The sequence below is a fragment of the Trachurus japonicus genome, chromosome 5 (genome assembly GCF_045865225.1).
Source record: "Trachurus japonicus isolate A0001 chromosome 5, Traja_1.0".
NCBI classification, from domain to species: Eukaryota; Metazoa; Chordata; class Actinopteri; order Carangiformes; family Carangidae; genus Trachurus; species Trachurus japonicus.
In genome coordinates this window covers 25718835-25740857 of record NC_140911.1, presented here as the reverse complement: position 1 = coordinate 25740857, position 22023 = coordinate 25718835, and the positions used below count along the sequence as shown (strand labels likewise).

The 22023-nt window shown below is 41.4% G+C and overlaps 2 protein-coding genes and 1 long non-coding RNA gene across 9 annotated transcripts; 2 read left to right on the top strand and 1 right to left on the bottom strand.

Moving 5' to 3' along the window:
* Positions 1–1604: 1604 nt before the first annotated feature.
* Positions 1605–6719, bottom strand: LOC146987693 (F-actin-capping protein subunit alpha-1-like). Its single transcript, XM_085777036.1, has 9 exons — positions 5022–6719; positions 4869–4920; positions 4715–4778; positions 4229–4435; positions 4061–4140; positions 3852–3930; positions 3672–3743; positions 3067–3129; positions 1605–2620 (listed from the first exon to the last, which is right to left on the bottom strand). Exons 1-9 carry the CDS (start codon positions 5110–5112, stop codon positions 2480–2482), a joined length of 849 nt encoding a protein of 282 aa, XP_085633162.1. The 5' UTR covers positions 5113–6719; the 3' UTR covers positions 1605–2479.
* A 3238-nt stretch (positions 6720–9957) lies between these two features.
* On the top strand, positions 9958–21192 carry ncoa5 (nuclear receptor coactivator 5). 7 transcript variants are annotated; one of them, XM_085777026.1, is made up of 12 exons: positions 9958–10063; positions 10883–10943; positions 12422–12698; positions 12997–13104; positions 14656–14719; positions 16562–16840; positions 16928–17046; positions 17434–17563; positions 17712–17911; positions 18004–18208; positions 18359–18450; positions 19804–21192. In XM_085777026.1, exons 3-12 carry the CDS (start codon positions 12530–12532, stop codon positions 20364–20366), a joined length of 1929 nt encoding a protein of 642 aa, XP_085633152.1. In that variant the 5' UTR covers positions 9958–10063; positions 10883–10943; positions 12422–12529; the 3' UTR covers positions 20367–21192. The 7 variants fall into 7 exon arrangements, with proteins under 7 accessions (XP_085633152.1, XP_085633151.1, XP_085633150.1 ...); XM_085777025.1 differs by having other exon boundaries at positions 17431–17563; XM_085777024.1 differs by having other exon boundaries at positions 16925–17046.
* A 101-nt stretch (positions 21193–21293) lies between these two features.
* On the top strand, positions 21294–21815 carry LOC146987691 (uncharacterized). The gene is made up of 2 exons (XR_015035854.1): positions 21294–21496; positions 21540–21815. It is a non-coding gene; the product is annotated as an uncharacterized LOC146987691 (long non-coding RNA).
* The last annotated feature ends 208 nt before the right edge of the window (positions 21816–22023 follow it).

Here is a 22023-nt window from a genome sequence, read left to right as displayed (position 1 = left end):
GCCTACAGGTTCATTTACTGTCTCTGTTATATCTATCGCTCTGTGTCTGGGGCGCTGGAGAAGTCGCCCGAGCAGTGTACCGGCTCAGCCAATCAGTGACTGTTGCTAAGTAAAAAATATACGGAGCAACAGGTAATTTAGCCAATCAGCGTCGTCGGATTTTATGCTTTTGGGGCGCAGAAAATATCGCCCCAAACCAAACATTTTGGTCTCCCGTGGCAACCAGAAATCGAGGGGGGAATTAACCGAGGAGCTGTCCTCGGTACCAGGATGGCTATGGAGTTTTCATCTGTTTCAAATTCTGTTTCCCGTATAATTTACTTTTTTAAAAGAGTGAGGACAGATACCACACGGACTGTTACTGGAGTTAGACCTATTTATCTGAACGGATTACAAAACATGAACTCTCAAGGGACACATGAACGGTGCTGTCAGCTAACGTTAGCCAAGCTAGGCAGAAGTCAGGACTAGCAGCAGAGCTTCACAGCTGGATGAAAAACACAGTTTCACGGTGAGAAAATACAATGAACAGGTGGATAAAACTCTGTGGGCCGGTGGCGGGAGGCTGTTATGATGTGACAGGAGGCCGTAGTGTGTGAGAGGAGCACCGGAGGACCGGAGCACCGTTAACCGGCACGTCAGAGACTGCTCTCTCTTGATGCTCGGAGACAACTTTTGGACTACATGCTGTTGGTTCGTCCGCGGTGCGTTCACAGCTCGTCCGAGAGCGTTTTTATTAGTTCATCCAGCTTCTGGGACACTGGACTGGACACTGTTATTCCTGAGTGACACCAGGGGAAACTACTCACCCAGGCTGTGACAGGACGTCTGTGATGAGGAGCATCAGGCTGCAGCACTGTTCAATATGTTTACAGGTGTGACCAATACGTTCACAGTTAGACTCATCATCAAACCTGATAATGCAGCAGTTAAGTTAACATCTCACATCAGGTCAGACTAAACTTAATCACGTTATGCTCCTCCTATAGTGTTCCTGTCACACTTCGTCTATAGTTAACATTAATCACTGCTGTATATTCCACGTCCACTGTGTGCCACCAGTGAAAGACTACTGTTTGTTCATTGTCATTATCTGTCAAACTGCTGATTTATGAAGGCAAATAAATAATTAATGTTTATCCCTAAAAATTGGTATGGGGTTCTTTTATCAAGATGGTCACCAAAAACTTAAGGGACAAACAGCCCCACCTAGAATATTTTTCACCAGCCGCCACTGCTAATAACTTTTTGTTTTTTCCCCAAATTTCCCCAATCAGTCCACAAACGAAAAAAGAAAATGCACAGAAACAGCAGCCTATAATATTAATTTAAATATTTTCCGAATGGACTTATAGACAAACAGCCATATAGCCTACTTAATATGGCGAATGTAATTTTAAGTGACATATTGTGCATAGCTTAGTTTTATATTTATTCAGTTAGCATTTTACTCAGATTCCAGAGAATGTCTACATTATGTACAAATCTTTAAATTTTATGTACTTATGTACCTTAAATCTGGATGTGGCACCCAGGTTGTCTTAGAAAAAGAAACATGTCGAGTCATGTCAAACGCAAATAATCATCCATGCTATATTGTATGATTGTATTTGGTGCAACATTTTTATTTCATGAATAATAAATGTACTTACAGTTTGTATAAAAAAATATAGCAAAAGCTAAAGGCAAACAGCTGGCAAGAGGACACCAATACTTTATCAATCTGGGGAGTGGAGGTGTAATGAAAACATCTCCCTATAACAGAGAGAAATAAAAGAAAGAAGCTTCAAAAGGGAAGACAAAACCTGGTCAGTGAATGGGAAAAGAAAAAGACATTTATGCTTTTCCATGCACACAGAAATAGGAATGCAGGAATGCATAAACATGTACAGACAGGATTTTTCTCAGCTACTATAGAAACCTAGTTATTTGGCGCTGTCAAGTCTCTTTCCAGTCAGATAACATATCAAATTGCATACAACATTTTCCCTCTGTTCATAAAAAACTATAGAGGTATTGGTAAGCTCATCAGTTACGTTTTATAGAAAGTGTAAATTAGTTGCTACATGAAAGTCAGTGGGGCTTTGGGAGGATGTGCGTCCATTTGAAGCACTGAGGGATCAGTAACTGTTTGTGTGTGTGTGTGTGTGTGTGTGTGTGTGTGTGTGTGTGTGTGTGTGTGTGTGTGTGTGTGAGTGTGAGAGAGAGAGAGTTTGAATGGCAGGAAATGACCCAAACTTTCACAGTGTCACTAAAAGGCATTGTTTGTTGAAAAATAATAATAATATATGTTTGCAAATGAGTGGCAGTTACACCACTCAATGTCTTTTTAAGTGAAGGCATCCCTTCTTAGTGCTCAACAGAAGCTGTGATGTCTCTTTTAGAGGGACATACAGGACATTATGTTGCATCACACGCTTTGCGCGAGCTTCATCCTCTCCCATATCAGTTTGTTGTAAACCCCAACAGCCTCTGTCCTCTAAGCGTTCTGCATCTCTTTGCCGATCTTGTAGCTGAGGATCTTGCTCCAGTCGATCTTGGTGCGGGTGACCGGCAGCTGTCTGCGTAAGGCTTTGAAGGTGGTGTCTGACATGGTCTGATAGTTCTCACTGATGGCCACCTGTCACACAAACATAAACAAGCGAGTTGCATCCTAATCTGTCATGTCCATCAAGGGGAAATATATACTGTATATATATAATAAGTTGAAATGTGTGAGAGCGGCAAGTGAGTCCAGTTTTCTTTTGTGTTGTACATACAATGATTATTTTTGGAGTCTTATTTTTCAACTTTAAATGGTTTGACAAGTCCTAAAAATACTGAATAAAAACTGCAATGGCCAATTCATATTTGTGTGTTTGCTAATTTTCTCAGAAAAACCTGGAAAATAAGGCAATTCAACTATTATTAGCTCATTATTCCAGTAGTAAACAGAATGTGTTTTCATAGGAGAAATATGAATATGAAACTCAGACTATAAAAAATATTCATGCAAATGTGTGGTTCAGTAAAGCACATAATGACACACTCATTTTCAGTCACTCTTGATTCTTAAAGCCCACATACCTGGTATTCATACTCTGCTTTCTCGATAATTTTCATCAAATTCTTTGCAGTCTTGCTCTCATCCTGACAAAACACACACTCTTGAGTTATTCTAACAATTTTCAACACATATGAACATAAATCAAATATGAAATGATCCAATGTGTCCATATAAGCAGTTTCCACTTTTATTAGCAAAACACATTCACTTGAACTATGAAAATGGGGACCATGGTTAAAGCAGAAGTAAGCGGAATTGTGTTAATATAAGTCCTAAATAGTTATATCTTCTGACAGCAATCACTAATATAGAGTGTTTGGTCCGAAACACGGGTCTGTCAGTCACTCTGCTCTGCTGTAAGCCGAGGAGAAAACTTTCCTTGTATCCTACAACCTTTATCCAATGAGGAGAGAGAACGGCATAAAGGGGCGGTCCTCTCTGTGTGTGCAGCCAAGGGATGCGCGTGAATGTGGTGACGTAGGGACGAGGGCGGGGACTGCTAACTCCATCGGCTGACAAGAAGTTAGCCAAAACGACCAGATCGCTTACTTCTGCTTTAAACAAGATTCAGCATTTTTTTCCTGTATACAACAACTCTTCAACGTTTAAAAAATAAAATACTCACAGACACAGTAAATGTTTCCTGTATGTCTTTGTGGCTGACCAGTTGCACATTTCCATCCTCATAATAATGTACCTGGGATAAGCAGAATGAATACAGACTGAAGAGCTGCATAGCTGCCAACAGTGAAATAAAACTAACTTCCCAGCAACTCATACAATTTAAAATAATCAATCAACATACCTGTATTTTCAAGACCCCAACCAGCTCTGCTCTGGATTGCGAGATACTAAACTTCCATTCAGACCGGCAGCGACCGTTCCTGGGAACAGAAAATGGAGCACATTTGAAAACTGAAAGCAGTAATACATCACCACCTCTACACTGCTCAGGCATAAGTGTCTGAGTGAATCTGATTAGGAAGTTTTCAATTAGATCCTCTATCAATTTACCAGAAGTTTATAGGCTCAAACTTATGCCCCTCGATGCAAGCAATAATGGTCTGCTGGCCATCGATTGTCTTCCCATAAACCTGCAGCAGATAGAACACGACGAGAGGGTGATTGATTATTTATTCTTGCACATGGCAGCTACTGTGCAGGCTGGGAGAGCGGTCTTACCGTGCAGACGCCACTGGGGTAGTGGTCTTTGACGTAGGCCCTCAGGGCAGAATCACAGGCGTCTCTCCAAGACCTGAGGGCTGCCTCGCCCTCGTGGGGCTGGGGGTCACTGGCCTCTTTCTTCAGGTGGTCAAACTTGAAGGAGATTTTATTGTGAGGGTCAAAGAAGCGACCATTACCCAAGTCTCCATGCTCCGTTATCAGGACCTACATGGAAAACACATAGAGAAAACTGCTGTTTATTCAAGTATTGTCTTAATTAACACTATGATATAACCTCTGTGGTTCAGTAAGGAACCACAAAGACAAAGATCTCTCTTATTTGTCATTCAAAACATTTTATGAACGAAATTTCATTTCCATGCCTGACACTGATAAAAACAGAGAGCAATAAATAACAATAAAGATATATGAAAAATATATAAATATCCATAAATACATGAAAAAAGACCAAGTAGACGAAATACAAAAAAAAAAAAAACTTGCCTGATCATCGTATCCTTCAATTCTAGCAGGAGTGAACTGATCCATGTTGTGCTGGGCAAAGGCACTGCGTCCAAAGAGAAAACAACTCGGTTTGTTGCATGCACAGCCATAACATCAATATTTAGTCATATTATAAAACAGAAAAAACACTCACTGAGCCGCGCCCTCTCTGAGAAGGTTATCATTGTCAAGCAGCACACGCACATCTGAAAATAAGAATTAACAAGACACAAGCATGAACAAATTAGTTCCCATACCCAATGAACCACAGGTATGACTGAATATGTCAATCACAAACAAGGCTCACCATTGAAGACGTCATTGAACTCCCCTGGAGGAGCGTGCATCACAAAATTGGCTGCAATACGGACCTGTAGATAAATCATAAGTCTTCTCATAAAACTTAAAAATAGAGAGAGGTATCACATTATCACTGAAGATTGAGCGTAACCTGTTTGTTTTTTTTGTTCTTTATTTTTTTGCTTGAAAAAAACAAAAAACAGAATAGAAATGGTCTGCTTCAATCACAAGCCAATTCTGCTGCTTTGTTTTATGGGGATTAGAGTCCATTTCTTCTCTTTTGAGATACAGTTTAGCAGGTAAAATGCATGGGAGCCCTGCAAACAACCACTAGAGTGAAGCAGAGAGCAGCCTGCTAACTTTTGCCGGCTTGTTAGCTCTATTTTGGCCACTCCTTACATGGCAGGCAGGGTATAGCCCAGAGGCTTTTCTTAGTAGCCAGTATGCATGTGTAAGCATGTACTGACAAAGAGGGAAGGAGCTTTAAATGCTGCTATAATGTGAACTGTAATATGTAGACAATTAGATGAGTATTCTGTGGAGGGAGTTGCAATAATCCATCTGTCTTTATACAGTGACCTTCACAGCTTTACACAGTCCTGCACCCTGATGTCCCGTCCACATCACAGTGTAGTGCCACTGCCATCTGTCAGGCAGACAGCTCACTGAGCCTCCAGGCTGCAGCTGGAACTGACCTACAAACGGGGCTGTCCGACTCCGGCCGAAGCCAGGGGACATCATCACAATGAGTAACCTAGTTTATTAAACCCTGCTCTTGAATAGCGCAATAGTGCATTGAGAGCTCAGCCGGGCTCAGATTCTGATCCTCCACCATGAACATCAGGAGATCATCAGATAAAGAAGGGAATAGATATCTGACAATAAGTCCAAATGAAGGGGTTTTAACTCTTCCACTGCTCAGACTTGTTGGCGTTTATCTCAGAGCTTCCCTGTGTGTGTGTTTAGCCCTAGCTGATGGACCGGTCATTCCTGTAGTAGTAGTACAGGAATGCAGAGCGGTGTTTTCCCAACATGTAGCAGCTTGACGCAGGCGGCGGCAGCAGCAGCAGCCGGACACCGGTTCAAGCCCCGACAGCACCGCAGGGACACCACCTCTGCGACCGTGGTGCTAAAAGTTAGGAGCCGCGAACTGGAGAGTGATTCGTGTGACTGACTTCAAGTAGAGTTTGGCTGGAGTCCGGTGTATGTAGCCAGCGACATCAAGTCCCAGCAGCCTGGGTGTGGGTGCTGGTGGTATGCAGCCGATGCTCTGTCATGATCCGTACAGTAAATGCAGGAAGTAGCTCGACTTCCTACGATTTAGCATTAGCTCAGCATTTTTAAATTCAGTCCAAAAGCACACAGACATCGCTCTCGGACACACCTTTATGCGATTATTGATTAGACAGAGACAGAATAACAAGTTGTCTAACTCACAGCAGGTATTTGTGCTCAGGAACATCATGTAAAACAACAGTGCTACAACTCTGAGCTGTCAAACAGCCATACAGCCTGCTGAGGCTCAGCGGCCCGGGGGACACACAGCGACACGGTAACGGCTCACTACAGCACTGCCACGTCCAACACCAAAGCTTTTATGTGAATGAATGATCTGAGTGTGAAATTTATGAAGAAATACCTTATCCGCATCGCTGACCTGCTCGCCGTAGTCTGCCATCTTGGCTCAATGAAGTGTTAACAAAGCGACTGCTGGTGTTGCCAGGTTTGCTGCTGACTCCTCCTAGCAGAGCGTGCAGTGGGTGGGCTGTCCGTCGTCCTGCAGGAGCACTTTGTACATCAGCTGCTGAACAGCTTACAATATTTAGGCATATATTAATGATAGTAGTAAGTAAAGTCTGCCTTATATTATTTCATATGTGCTTTCAGGCAAAAACCGTCATCTGCGTTCAGTGTAAAAATGCAAATGTTTACATATTTATGTTTTTTTATGAATTAATCACCATACCTTTAAAAATAATACGTATCAAACACTTTGTATAATTTTGTGTAATATCAAAGTCCTTCTAGGCTCACTCATATTAGAACGTCTCTGGTAATATCACAAATTGCTTTCACATGTGAATTGAACCGTGACAGCATTCAAACCTGGCAACCTGAGGAGTTCAGGACCAATGGGATTTTCATGTTGCAAGATGTGTTTACATAAATGGACATCTCGAGACGGCTGTGGGTATGAGTTTGGTGTGTGAGGGCAACAATTCAGCTAGCTACATCAATAATACTGCATCATATAAATTACATTTTCAACTGCATGGAAAGACTTAATTTCTTTTTAGATGTTTGATTATCGTTACCCTCACTTGCTGCCAGTATAGCTACCTTAGTTCTATGACACTTCCTGAAATACAGGCTCCTCCTAAACATTTCAGGTTCAGGATGATTGAGCAAGCTGAGCTTGAGGACATTGTGACCAAACTCAAACCTAAAGGAGCTGGTCATGATGGACTGAAGCCTAGTCATCTCAAGAAATGCTTGCCTGCCATTATGAAACATCTTCTTCACATATTGAATTGCTCACTTGTTACAGGTCGTTGTCCTGACCAGTTCAAATGGGCCAGAGTTATCCCAGTACATAAATCTGATGAAATGTGTAGCAGTACTCAAATTATAGACCAATATCCATTCTGTATTGTCTGGCCAAAGTACTTGAAAGAATTGTGTACAATAGACTAACAGAGTATTTAAATGAATTCAATCTCCTCTATTCTCATCAATATGGATTTAGAGAAGAACACTCTACTGCGATGGCTCTGGTTCAACTAATTGATTTTCAACGGCATTGGATTATGAATTTAATATTGGGGTTTTTATAGACCTTTCCAAAGCCTTCAATACCGTTGATCATAGTCTTCTGGTTAAAAAATTGCAGATGTATGGTATCGGGGGAATCGAGCTCCAATGGCTCTGTGACTATCTGAACAACCGTAAACAGTTTCTTGGAATGGTTCTGATTCTAGCTATAGGAAGTTAACATGTGGTTTGCCGCAAGGATCTATTCTCGGCCCTTTGCTTTTTATTATTTATGTAAATGATTTATATCTGGTTTCAAAAAGCATGCTTTTTGTCAATTTTGCTGGTGATGTGAATATGTTTATGTCGAATCAAAGTTATGAAGACCTAATTAGGCTACTCAAACAAATGCTGAACTTACAAAAGTGAATCTCTGGTTCCAAAAAAATAAATTTCTCTAAATATAAAAAAAAAAACTTCATACATGTTAGTCGTACCAAAAAATAAGAAAAAGACATGTTTTACCCAGAAAAATCCTTATATCACTTTATTATACTTTAATATATCCTTTTCTCACTTACTGCAATCTTGTATGGCCAAACACTTACAAAACAAACCTCAAACACCGTGTTACTTTACAGAAACGATTTGTTAGAATGGTTACATACTCTGAGCCACTTGCAAGTTCAGGTCCTCTGTTTCAAAAACTTAATTTCTTGAATGTTTATGATATCAATGTGTATCAGATCTCTTTATTTGTGTTTCAGCATAGAATGAATATTTTACTTCATAGTTTCTCTCATATATTTATGTCCAACAACCAAGTCCATAGCTACGAAACTCTTCCAACCTCCACACTGCCTTCTTTAGAACTGCTCTTGGGCAATTTTCAATTCGTTATCAAGGTCCACGTCTCTGGAATCAGCTACCTGACCATCTGAAAAAAAATATTAATTTAACATCATTTAAAAAGGCTCTCAAAAAGTACCTCATCAGTCAAACCATGTACCATCAAACATAAGACAATCTATTGTCATGTTTTTCTTTTATCTCTCCCTCTCTCACTTCTTATTATTTCCTTATAGGCAATCATCTCATTCATTATTATTGTTTTGTATTATTCATTTATGTACGTATTTTTTTCCTTACTTCCTTATATTCATTCTTTAATCACTTACTTTTCTACTTATTTTTCATTATTGTGGAATTATTTCCTATGTTATTGTTTTTAACAAATTTGATCTTTGAATATGTGGGTGAGGTTTTCATATACTGTAAGCCCTTTTGGGTTTCATACCCCCCCTTTTCACATCCCGGTCATGTTGATTGTTCATGTTGTTTTTTGTTTTTTTATATGATATTGTTTGTGCTAAATTAATAATAATAATAAAAAATAAAATCGTTGTTAAGGTGCAAGGGAGATATTATGGGAAAAATGCACTCACAGATGTCATATTGAATTAAACTTGAGGCCTCTTAGCAGTTTCTTGCCTTGCCGAGCAGTGTTGCTTTGCTTATGTCAATTTACAGTGAAGAGTCTGACAGTTTCCTCATGCAGCAAATGAAACATGCCCAGTGATAACTACGTATGTCATGTTGTGCTATGGAGCATTACAGTCTGGTTGTTGTAACAGTCACTGGTCACTGGTTAGTTAGTAACAGGAGCTACATCAGTACATACTCAGCAAGAGTAGCTATATGAAGCAAGACGCAGGATCTGATATTATTTCAATCACTAATTCATCTGTAGTAGGCTATTCAAAGTCTAAATAATCTGGATTACTATAATCTGACTGTCATGTTTTTCCCTCTTTTTTTTCTGTAAAATGTCGATGAAAACAGTGACAGGTGCCGACTACAATGTCCCAAATCCGAAGAGAATGAATGCTTGTTTGTTTTATTAAACAGACAAATCAAAACCCCAAAATGTTCCATTTTCTGTCCACTCCTTTTCTTATCAAAGTGGTTTAGATGACCAAACCGAAAAATGTTGGCTATAATATTCAACAGCAACAGAATACCACTGCCTCCAAAATAGATGAACACTTCTTGAGGTTGAAACCTCTTTTATATACTGTCTATGGTTGAAACTGTCATGAAACCTGGCAGCAGAGTGTGTGCTGTGGTTTTACCACTGGGGGCGGTGGCGGTAAACAACACATTGTGGCGCGGAAGAAGAAGCAGAAGAAGACGAAGAACAGGACGTCGCCTCGTCGTTGGATGATAACGTTGAAGCTTTGTCCATGAAGTAGTACCTGACTGACTGTAGTGTAAACGGAAAATATATCTACATTTAAAGTGAGTAAATGGGCCGCTTGTTCTTTAATATACCAACCAACACACGGAGTGAAGGCGTTAAACCCCAGTGTTGCTAATGCTACGTGTGCAGCTCGTTAATATAATACATCCATGGTGCAGCTAGCAGAGTGGCTAGCATGTAGCAGCTAACTGCTAACAGAGGATTAGCTGTTCCCACATCGTAACCACACAGACGGTCCCGCACCAAGAAGGAGCAGCGAGAGTAATATGTCGTTTTTAAACTACTGCGTGATTGTAAATTGATTGAAGTCAGTGCTGTAGCACATGATCAGCCATCGGCAACACGACCTGTGAGACCGGTGTGGTGGCTACAGCCCTGACGCTATTCACCGAGGAGGATGTTATCTTACAGTCACTGATATATATTATGGCTTAACTTACAGTGAACAACCGGTTCCCCGCGTATTGCGCCCCCTCACTGGGGCAGCGTGTTATTGTATCAAAGCTGCTGACGAACCCTGACAATGATTTAAAACTTTATTTAAATTTAGAAGTTAGAGACGATTTAACCGCCCTTTTTACATCTGCACCGCGTCATAGCAGGTCCCACCATGTGTAGATTATTACACATAAAAAAATGCACCATTAAAAAATGTATAAAAGAGGTCGATCTGATCATTTTTGTCTGGAACCAAACACGCACCACAATGCTTGATTTATATTATGGCATCTCAGTGTCTCATCCAGTGGTGAAGATGATCTGTTATTGTAATGACCCGACTTCACTGTGAACACGTCTTACTCCCCTTTTTAGTTCTTGCTTTTGGAAATGATGTGTAATCATTTTCTTCCTTTCAGGCTCTTCAGGCTCGTTAAACTATGTGGAAACAGAATCCAGGGCATCTTGTTTCACGTTAAGGTATGTAAAGGGTTGCTCCCTCAAAAGCATAATGCAGATAACCTCCAGCTACAGTGGGGTCCTAACGTCTGAGACCATGTCCCCATTCATGGGAAAGTGGTCTCCCTTTTAGACCCATTGTAAAACTCTTGTGATATGATAGTTGAATGAATAGTTTCCCTTTCAAATGCCAGTGTGTGGGGGATGTGTGTTGGAACTAAGTCTTTTTCTGGAAGCATTTATTTTGTGCTGCGTAAAAACATCTGTTTTCCCTGAAGAAATATTGCTTTGAGGGACCAAAAGGAACACGCGCTCGCACATGTGTGACCACAAGCCCATGATTTTAATTTCGTCAGTGCGATTTTCCTCAAGACACCTAAACCACTTAAAGAGAAGAGGATGAACAAAATCTACATTTGTAAAAAACACTGTTTGCAGTTGTTTGTAGAGTTTTTTTTAAATGAAATCCTACAAACCTAATATCACAAAATAATTTGAATGGATATAATATTACATGAAACTTATACCATGAAACTTTTTGAATATTTGACTCTGGGATTATAACTACTTATTACCTAGAGACTACTTTTAAAGTTAAGTTGACAATTTGATAACAGCTTATCATGGAGCATCTTGAATAGATAACACTGTGTGCATCTCTGTTGGTTTTACCGCGACTTGCTCTACTTCCTCACAACTACGGTTCAACTTAGCAGTTTTGTTTTGTGTCAAATGTTAATGGCTTCGAGTTGTGTACGGTACTCTTGAAACAAATTTTTCGCTATTGTCAAAGATTTCACAGGCACCACGTCTTTTCATAGGAGCAGGTTCGTCATCCGTCGAAACTTCTGCACACAGTGAACCACTTGGTCAAATGAAATTTGACATGATATTTCTGGCCAGTCAGTCATTTCTAGAGTGGCCATCCTGCTAAAAGAACGTTAAGTGACATCTCTGCAAGGCTGCAGTTTTTTTCGGGTTTCACTTCTAGGATCGTTTCATCAGCAGTGCTCTACAAATCCACAAGTGACATAAAATTTTGGGCTGGTCATAGGACTTCTTCACATCCTTGCAGGAGGGAAAATTGGACGTTGATTGCGTCATCACTTTGCGTTCGCTTTCGTCGTCAATAAACCGTTGATCCCACGTCCCGCTGCTCTCCTCATGCCTTAATTTGAAGCAAACTGTCTCCTATGCGAAGATCAAGTGCAGAGAAAAGTTGAATAGTAAGCAGTACAGTAACAGAACAGTAACCGGGGGGGGGGATGGGGCGTGGCAAGGAATACAATATAATATATTAATGTTTACTCTGCAGATTTTGCGATTTGAGCACCACCTTTATTTCAAAATGGTCTGTTTGCTTGTTTTGAATTTGCCGCAGCATTTTCATTTTCATTGACTGAACGTTGATGTGATTTTCACCTGCAATTTGCTCCACTAAAACTCTTTGTCCTTCCAAGGAATTTGATTTCTCCTTTTAACTCACTGACATGTTTCAGGATCGTGGACGACAATTTAAAGACGCACAGTAGCAAACGAAACAAACTTTTTCAAGCATTTGAGACACACGAAGAAAAAAAGAAACCAGTGAAGACCAGGATCAAGTCATGTCTCGCCGAAGAAGCCGCAGCGCATCACCAGGGCGCTATTCGCGCTCCTGCAGTAGCAATGATCCTAGAGATTTGGAGAGAAGAATTTTTGTTGGGAATTTACCAACCTCTGACATGGAAAAGAAGGATTTGGAAGAGCTGTTCAGCCCGTACGGGAAAATAGTCGGTCAGTAATCCACATGATTTAAGCGCTAAGTAGTCAATTTGAATTCCTGACAGTAATTGAATTAGACTGTCCCTTAATGTCACAGTTGAAATATTTTAGTTGTATAGTAACATCAACTTGGTTATCATTGGTCGTGTTTTTTCTCTTTTTTTTGCCTCATGAAATATAAGCATGTACAATTTGTAATGGATGTTAATACTGTTAGGTTTCTTTGTGAAGTGGATAAATGGGTAGGTATCGAAAATGTTGTTAAACAAAAAACTAAGTTTGTACCATTTTTAAAATGTTCCTCTTCCAGGCGTATCCATGTTTCGCGGGTTTGGATTTGTACAATTTGAACGCATTGAGGAAGCCGAAGCTGCAAAGGCGGCCCAAAAGGGTCGAATATATAAAAGTTATAAACTAGGTAAGCCTGAACTGCAGTAGATGTGATTGTCTGGCTAAAGAGGAGAGGCTTTTAATGGTGCACATGCAGCAACAAAACCAACAAAAGATTTTTGGGGGACTTGATGACAAATCTTTGATTGGGGTATACCGTATTTTCCGGACTATAAATCGCGTTTTTTTCCCTAGTTTGGCTGGCCATGCGACCTATATTTAGAAGCGACTTATATATCAAAAATATAGCCTACGCTATGACCACAAGAGGGAAGCGAGGCTTTTATTTCTAAATCCCTCCTCATTCAGTAGCGCATCTTCATCTTCCTCACGTGCTGTTCTCCTCGCTGCGCTGTCGGACCTGTCTCCGTTGCGCCGGAGCGTTTCACTCCCAGTCAATTAAGAGTATTTTCACAGCGTGTTCTGCGGCCCGTCTTCAGTCTCTGCTCCGGTCCCGACCGGGCTCCGGACACGGAGCAGAGACCTAGGGCCGACAGTGCAAGGCCGTCCTTCTCTGAAGCAGAGGAGAGGTCGGCTTCACTCCCGTCAGTCTTCACAGACAGTCCACAAAGAGTTTCTGATCATATCCTCATCAGTTTGCTCCAGGCGACAGAGTTTTTTTCTTTTCTTTTTTTTTTTCTTTTTTGTCCCGGCCTGTTGTAGCTAGGCTATTTGGTTCCGGCCTTTCGCGTAAACAAAGCCCCGGCCATTATATGAGACCCGGCTCTTAATTAAATGTTTGAAAAATAAATGTGACTTATAAACCGGTGCGACTTATGTTTTTTTCCTCTTCATGACGTATTTTTTGACAGATGCGACATATAGTCCGGAAAATACGGTAATGATTTGAGTGTTAATCCTGAAAATAATCTGCTTTTTGTGGATTTGTTTATTTAGAATGCCACTGCATGAAAAAAGGTAATTTGCTATTTTAAGGATTAACACTTTACCAGTAGTAGGTCCACAATAATATGGGCTTTTATACGGCGTACTGTTGATGTAAAATACTGCATCCAGTCAAGGGCAAATCCAGCATCAGTGATTAAGAAAATGTAGTTGTAAAGTTGTTGCCCACAACTAACCACAAGGTTGTATGACCATCTACTTGTCAAAATGAGGATTGGACTCGGTGATTTTTCTACTTTAACTTGTCCTTTTGTTGACATGTTAAATTATTGGCCAATAAAATTCTGGTAAAGGCTTAATCTCTGAAATCTCTCATTTTCATTTGCAAAGCTGTTTTGGGATTTTCTTCAACATGGATTTAAATGTGTCCCTGATGTGGGGCTCCTGTCGTTTCCCGAGTCCCTGAAGTCCAAATTTCAAGTTGAAAATCGAATTTACACGTTCAAGCGTTACTAGTATTTAGCGGTTTTGAAGGGGAGAGAAGGATTCCTTCATTTCTTCATTTTATACTCAATTTCAAAGATTTGGCAACGCGATATGCTGCAAACTTGGATATTGGAGCTCAGTTTCATTTGGATCGTGGAAATGTTGACGCGACCTCCAATCTGCGTGAACAAATACGATGATTTACATGTCACTGCTATGTTCAACGTTTGGATTGATTTATTTTCAGATGTAAATATGGCAGTGGAGAGACGGCAAGCTAAACCTCAATCCCAGCAGAGCCCTCCACGAAGGTAAAGTAACGTGAAATGGGTGTGAAGAACTACCATCGCCTCTGAGGTGTCGGTAAAAAATAAAACCAAAGCGTATTTAACTTGTCCTCAACTATTTCCACAAGTGGTGATGTCTGATTGATGGAACCAACCATTTCACTAGGAGGGTTTGTGATGGTCTATGGGACAGATGACATTTCTCGCTAAACTAAAAATTCAAGATGTGTTGAAATAAAGAAAAGAGACATATGAATGTAATTTAAGTGTCTTTGTCTCAAAGATTCTTGCCTTACGGCTTTTAAATGCTCATATTTCTTTTGTGACTTGTGTATTGCCTTTCATTTTACAACTACGATGTGCAATTTTCCAGCTAAAGAAAATGCCCTGCCCCATATCCATTAACCAGGTTCATGTACTATAACATGACCACTTACTAATTAGTACGTACATTCAAACCACATTTAGTCTGAGGAAAAGCTCTCTCAAGAGCCAAAAATGTCTAAATGTAGGAAACCTTCAGTAAATAAATTTAAACTTTTTGGTAAACAAAGTCTGTATTTACAGTAGCTCACTAAACCAGATTGTGTGTGTTTGCTTGTTGCCTTAAAGCTGTGTTGAACGTGTTTTCTCCCTCAAAACAAAGATACTTTTTTGACGTATTTTGAAACTTGCGTTGTTTACAACCACATTTACTAGCTTGGACTGGTTATTGCTATACTTGTCGTCATGCTACCCACAACAACTGTTGTTGGGTGGAATAATGTAAAACCACCAGTAGGACTGCGTCTGTGTGTGATCAAGATGCAACCAATCTTCACAATTTGTTGGCCAATAGTTATAAGTCCTGTTGACTGTAACCAGCTCAGAGTTGACATAACACACGGTAACAGTGGGTGATTCAGTAATTGTCACAAAGATTTACAAACACCATTCAAAGATGTGGGATTTTCGGATGCAACATTCACATGTATCTGATCACATAACACTGCAAACGATGCGGGGGATGGTTATTGTCACTGTGAAGCGTTGAATTACACAATGTTCTGAGCCTTTACAGTACAAAGAATTGGTTATTTCTTTTCAACTTGAGTCACAGTAAGTATGCGTTCAAACATCTGTCTTCAGACGGAATAGTCTTAAAAACAAATCCTTTTTTTTCACCGGTCCTTTTTTACGGTAGTGAAACAATTTCTGCAGTCCAGCCAACAGATGAGAAAATAAATCACATTAATGTGGGAAACGAAGAAAAATGCAGTTCTTATCTCGGCTTCCATTTGGAAACACATCGGTTGGTTGTCGCCTTTAGGAAGCCTCGGTGCGAAGGACGTTTTTCATTTCTACAGTTTTGCCTTTTGGATTGCTTCATATGTTGAAATGCTTTAATCTCCCATGCAGAGAAATTTCAAGCAAAAGTACAATTTTTTTTGTCTTTGTGACATATTTGCAGTATGGAACTGTCTCCTACTGAAGAACAAAACACAAATTTGAGTGAAATTCACAAACAAATAAATGAACCTCAAATGTTTGACAACCCGATATTGTTGCGAACACGGAGCACTGGAAATTTTGGAAAGATTGTTGTTGAAAAGGCACTTACCCGAATCACCACCTGGACTGAATATGCGGTGCCATTTCCCTTTGCGAACACTGTAGCTGCTTCCTGTTGCTCTGCCTTCGTTGTCTGAAATTAATACGTTCATTAAATCTGTTCTTTCAACAGATTGATTTCAGTAAACTTACAGTAACAGTTTGTAGGCCTGTCCTCATAAGTTGAGGATAGATTTTCCTATTCTCCTCTATAAAATACTAAGCACTGGTCTGAACTGTAGCTGTTCTGCTACTAAATGACTACTTTTCTCTCAGGGCCCCATACGGCAGTTATGGGGACAGCAAGGAACCTCGTGGTCGGTCCCGTTCACCACCCGTTTATGGGCGGGATGGGCGAGATGGACGTGATGGGCGTGAAGGGCGTGATGCCCGTGAGCCTCGGGACACACGTGAGCCCCGGGACACCCGTGATGGAAGGGACTCGGCCAGAGAACCGAGGCCTGGTGGCCACTCTCGGGACCACGATTACCGGTACCGTGGCTCGGAGAGCAGAGACAAGGATCCCAGACCTGACCCACGGGATCCAGCATACAGGTAACCACCGACACCCACCCCCCACCCCAGAGTCTAGAGTTCAATGGACACATTTTGGCCTGAGCCTGAACTGTCTCCTCACAGCAGAGATGATTATGACAGATACTACCGCAGCGGCAGTGGTACGGAGGACTTCTTCCGGAGGAAAGATGAACCCTTCAGGGACACTTTCAGAGATCCCTGGAACGGACGCCGTGAACCAGAGGGTGTGTGTGTGTGTGTAAACTAAACTTCACTGTTTACTCTGTTGGTCTGAGCCAAAATTACATTTATATTGTAATTAGTTAACCCACAATACGGATTATCCAGTTTCCATTTTTTTAATGTCTCACAAGATATTTCTGTAGCTCTGGGCCTCATTTTTACTGCCAGTAACATTTTGACATTAGCATAGTTGGCACAGAAATGAAGGCACAGCATTATTACCAGATGTAACTTTACAAATGGCAACCACATTAAAAGTTTTTGGGGTTGTTGAACCATATTACACCCAAAATCATTACCATACTGGCTTTGTAAGCAGGTTGTTTGGTCAGTTTAATATAATTATTCCAATATTAACTTTCCAATCCACATAACTGCATCCACAGCAGATGATCGTACTCGACCAGAGGAGCGCCGGCGTAATGAGCTGTATCGACAGTACTATGAAGAACTCCAGCGGCGCTACGACTCGGACCGTCCCGTTGACTGCTCTGTGATTGTTGTCAACAAGGCGCAAAAGTATGTCCGCTTTCCATCCTTCGCAGGGAACACTGCTCTTGAAATGTCTCTGTAAAGATTCAGCCAGTGTTTGGCATGTTTTTATTTCATATGGCTCCTGTGTGTGTGTGTGTGTTTGTCTGTACGTCTGCTTCAAAAACAACTGTAGGGAGTATGCGGAGACGGTCGGGCGGAAGGTCCGTGATCTGGGTATGGTGGTGGACCTGATCTTCCTCAACACAGAAGTGTCACTAACCCAGGCTCTGGAGGACGTAGGTCGAGCCCGCACTCCGTTTGCCATCATCATTACCCAGCAGCACCAGGTCCACCGCTCCTGCACCGTCAACATCTTGTTTGGCACGCCACAAGGTAAAACGGCTGGTGTGGTCACTCCAACGCTAACCACTCCCCACCAAAGTGTTTTGTTTTACATCATATTTTTCATGTCCTTATCGCCATAGAACATCGAAACATGCCAATGCAGGACGCCATGATGCTGGTTGCCCACAACTATGACGCCTACAAAGTTGAAAACCGAGAAAAAGAACGTGAGGAGATTGCCAGAAAGGCTGCCAAGATGGCAGACGATGTTTTACTCAGGGAGCCTGACAGAGAGAGCCATCCCATCTCTGTGCTCACTGCCATCACGCTGCTGTCTGAAAACAGGTACCGCTTTTAGTGTCTTCATGACCTATCCAAGCAACATATTATTAAACTGGAACTGTGTATAATTTAATATGAAACGTACTGTAAAGTTCTGACACTTCACAGCATTTTTTTTGCACTAATGTTTTTTTCTCTGTGGTTCTTCGGTAGATTTGTAACCCCCGATGAGCTGGACGGCCTGATGGCGTATCTGAAGGACAAAAGGACACGGCTGGTACGAAGTGCTGCAGACCCTCTCTCAGGTCAGTCTGTAATTTCAGGGTCATATTCAGGGATGCAAACAGCGCGCCGAAAAGCGAAACTCGCTTTTTTCATGACCAATTAGGTGACTTGTGTGAATCGTTCAGATCCGAAGAGTTTTTGTTTTGGGGGGGGGGGGGGGGTCTCAGCGTCTTAGCTGGGGTCAGTAAAATGTTTTTCTAACAGGCTGACAGTAACAATCACGTGAAACTGAGGCGAACTCATTCATGGTTGTCTCTGATTATACTGATAACAGCCTACCTCCAATGTAGATGCGCGACGTGCGCTCTCGTTACCCAAAGCGGCGCGTAGCCGCGTGCAGTCGGTGTGACGGCGACGGCGTTTCCCTACGTTGCTGTGGCAGGCAGGTGTCTCCCACGGAGCTCTGCCCCGTTTCAGAGGTGAAGGAGAGACGTCGCCTCCGCGATGTAGAATGTGTTCAATTCAAAAAGTGAAACTAACACATTATATAGGCCTATATGTCCATTACACACTAAATCCCATGTCTTTATTTATTCCGTTTATTTTAATAGTAATAATTATGACTAACATTCAGTGAAGACCTAAAATTCAGTATCTCCAAAATTGAAATATTGCAAAGGATCTTTTTTTTTTTTTTTAAGCATTTTTAATATAGAAATGTTGGCCTTCTGAAAACTATGTCCATCTATAATCCATCTATAATCAATCAATCAATCAATACTTGGTTGGGGTTGAACTACTGGAAATTTACTTTTCCATGATATTGTAATGTAATCATTTGTTAATGGTGAGCACCCCCCCACCCCCCTCCCCCATGCCAGACAATTCCTCTCTTTTTTGGTCCTGACCCGTTTGCATCCCTGCATATTAAAGTGCAGTTAGTATTTGTTAAAAGGTTGCTCTTAAAACAATTCCTACATGCTAATAGGTGTATTGAAAGAACAGCTGGTGTCTGTTATCGTTTCTTTTGTCCATGCTGGTCCTGTGTAGGTGACTTTCTTGGGCAGTGCAAAGTGATAGCAAGAAATTAGAAAGAAGGTTGAGCTGCTCCTCTACATTTATTTTTGTTTTAGTGCAGTTTTCCTTCAGAAATGGTTTCCTTTCTGGTCTGAAACTGTAACTTGGGCAGATGTGTGACTTCTCATATTTCTCAGTCCTCATGAACTGTAAAGTGAGAGTCAGACTCAAAGCATTTTTATACATGAGCCACATGTGAAACAGTGGCGCTCTATTACACTGTGTTTTCCATGGGCAAAATGACGAGCAGCAACAGTCTGAGCACCCAGAAACTCCCTCAGTGAGGATGAGCATTGAGAAACGTCTTTGTGTCGTCTACGGAGCAGCATGTTCTAACTGAGCCTTTCATCCCACAGCTGCAGTCCACACTGCACCTCCCGCAGACGTCCCACCCTCAGCCGCAGGCCTGCCCCCGTCGTCCCACTCCACCATCCCGGCCCCCCCGTCCAGCCACCTCAGCCTGTCTGCCAGTCCCAGCGCTGCGGCCAACCCCAGCCACCAGCAGGAGCTGCAGGCTAAAATCCTCAGTCTGTTCAACAGCGGCACCGGAGCCTCAGTAGGAGCCAGTGGTCTGTCGTCCGCTGCCCCTCCCCCGTCGCAGGCCTATAGTTCCCTTGGACCGCCCCCCTCCCAAAACCCACCACGGCCAGCCATGCCCGGCCCTCACCCAGCAGCGGCCCAGGGATACGGCGCCCCGCCAGGCCGCATGCCGGTGGCACCAGGGGGGCAGAGACCCCCCAGCTCTGCTTCAGGGATCAACTTTGACAACCCGAGTGTCCAGAAAGCTCTTGACACACTCATTCAGAGTGGACCATCTCTGAATCACCTGGTGGGCTCCGGGGGGCCCCCGCCGCCCCCGAGACCAGCGCCCAGCATGGGCCAGGCTCCGCCCATGCCCATGTACCCGCGACACTACTGACGGGCTGAGCTCCACCCCTCCCTCTGATACGAGAGGACACAACATTTGATTCTGTGTTTACCAGCTGTGTATACTGTAGGGAAACTGTAGGGATGGTTTTGTAAACGCTTTTAATTTTGATTTTTTTTTTTATTATTAAATATTTTTATTCTGGGCATTGTCCTCAGTGAAATTTGACAACTTGTTCAGACTGATAAAATGTCTGAATTTTCAACTGTGTAACCAGATGATGAGTTAGAGTCTCCTACATTGTGAGTTCAACAATGAAGATATGGTGCATGACTGAAGTTTGTTTTGGTTCTTGATGATGGACACCTTAGTTGTTTTCAAACCGTGCTCTGTTGTGTGTTTTATAGTTTTGCACTGTCAAAACATTAGTTTTCATTGTCAATACAAAAATGTGATTAAAAACTCAAGACACAATTGCTGTAATAAAATGGTATTGGTTTATTGCATTTTGTGCTGACAAATCTATAAAATGGAACGGGTATCGCCAGAAGCCATAGAGATATAAGCATTTGAAATGTAAGATAAAACTACTTTTTCCTCTTTTTTAATGTACCATGAAACACAATAGAGAATAATACGTTTTTTTATTTTATAATATTTAACTTACACTGACACAAAAAATAAACACCTCCACACTAACTATACTTGATTTATTTACATGTAGCTCCCTCCCACCCTCGCCCACAACCACCCCTGCCCCCAGCAGTTACAATTGCACATGTACACACATACACACTCCCACAAAACTGAAAGGAACACACTACGGCTTTACCATAAGACTAGGTACAGTATCAATGAACTGATAAGAATGGAAAAATTAAGTATTAGTGAAGTATAGATACATGTCTCTGTGTAAATCATCTATATCTACATCCATTACAGTTTTAAAGCATCCATACAAAATGTTTCCCACAACTCCAGTGAATTAAAAACAAACACGCACAGTGACAAGGTTCCTCTGGGTGAAGGAACTGGTTATCAAACAAAATAATGGATTTTCAAAGGCCATCGAGTGTTTAAGAAAAAGACATTTTGGGAAATTCTCCAATTTCCAAGAGTTTCAAAGATGAAGCTCCAAATTCAGCCCTATTAACAGTAAATTCATTTTAGTGAGGGGATGTGTAGCAGACCATCTGTGGAGCCTCCACTAACTGCCTGGCAGAGGCCATCAACCAACCACCAACAAGATAAAGTCCACAATTTTGTGACATTTTTACATTTACTTATTATACAAATTAAACCAGATAAAACAAGTTAATTACTTTCAGACAACCTGATGGGACAGGTTGGATTTTCTACTTTTGCAAACACGACGCTAGTTCAGTTGTTTCCCCTACAGTGGTTTCCAATATTTGTGTTAACTCTTGTCTCCAAAGGTGACAGAATGAGCAGAATATTTCCCAAAATGCAGAACCTCTTTCTAAAGGCTCTCTGATGCCTGTGAAAAAACCCCCCACAGGATTGAAAATATTTATACACAGTTATAGAAGAAATTAGTGCTGCCTTTTCATTTAAATTTTATATTTCCAGGCATCTCTTAAGGTATTTTGGCGCTTCCAGTTAGTTATATCCACCTGAATAAATATTTTCATCTACTAACTTATAATTGCTACAATTTTTTGTAAAGGACGAGTATTTACGTGTCCGT

Coding starts and splice junctions, on each gene's coding strand:
- LOC146987693 (XM_085777036.1), bottom strand. CDS start 5,112: ATGAGAAGACTTATGATTTATCTACAGGTCCGTATTGCAGCCAATTTT. Junction 4,436..4,714: donor TTGAAGGATACGATGATCAG/GCAAGTTTTTTT, acceptor TTTTCCATGTAG/GTCCTGATAACGGAGCATGG. Junction 4,141..4,228: donor ACCCCAGTGGCGTCTGCACG/GTAAGACCGCTC, acceptor TATCTGCTGCAG/GTTTATGGGAAGACAATCGA.
- ncoa5 (XM_085777023.1), top strand. CDS start 12,530: ATGTCTCGCCGAAGAAGCCGCAGCGCATCACCAGGGCGCTATTCGCGC. Junction 14,720..16,561: donor CAGCAGAGCCCTCCACGAAG/GTAAAGTAACGT, acceptor CTTTTCTCTCAG/GGCCCCATACGGCAGTTATG. Junction 18,451..19,803: donor TGCTGCAGACCCTCTCTCAG/GTCAGTCTGTAA, acceptor TTCATCCCACAG/CTGCAGTCCACACTGCACCT.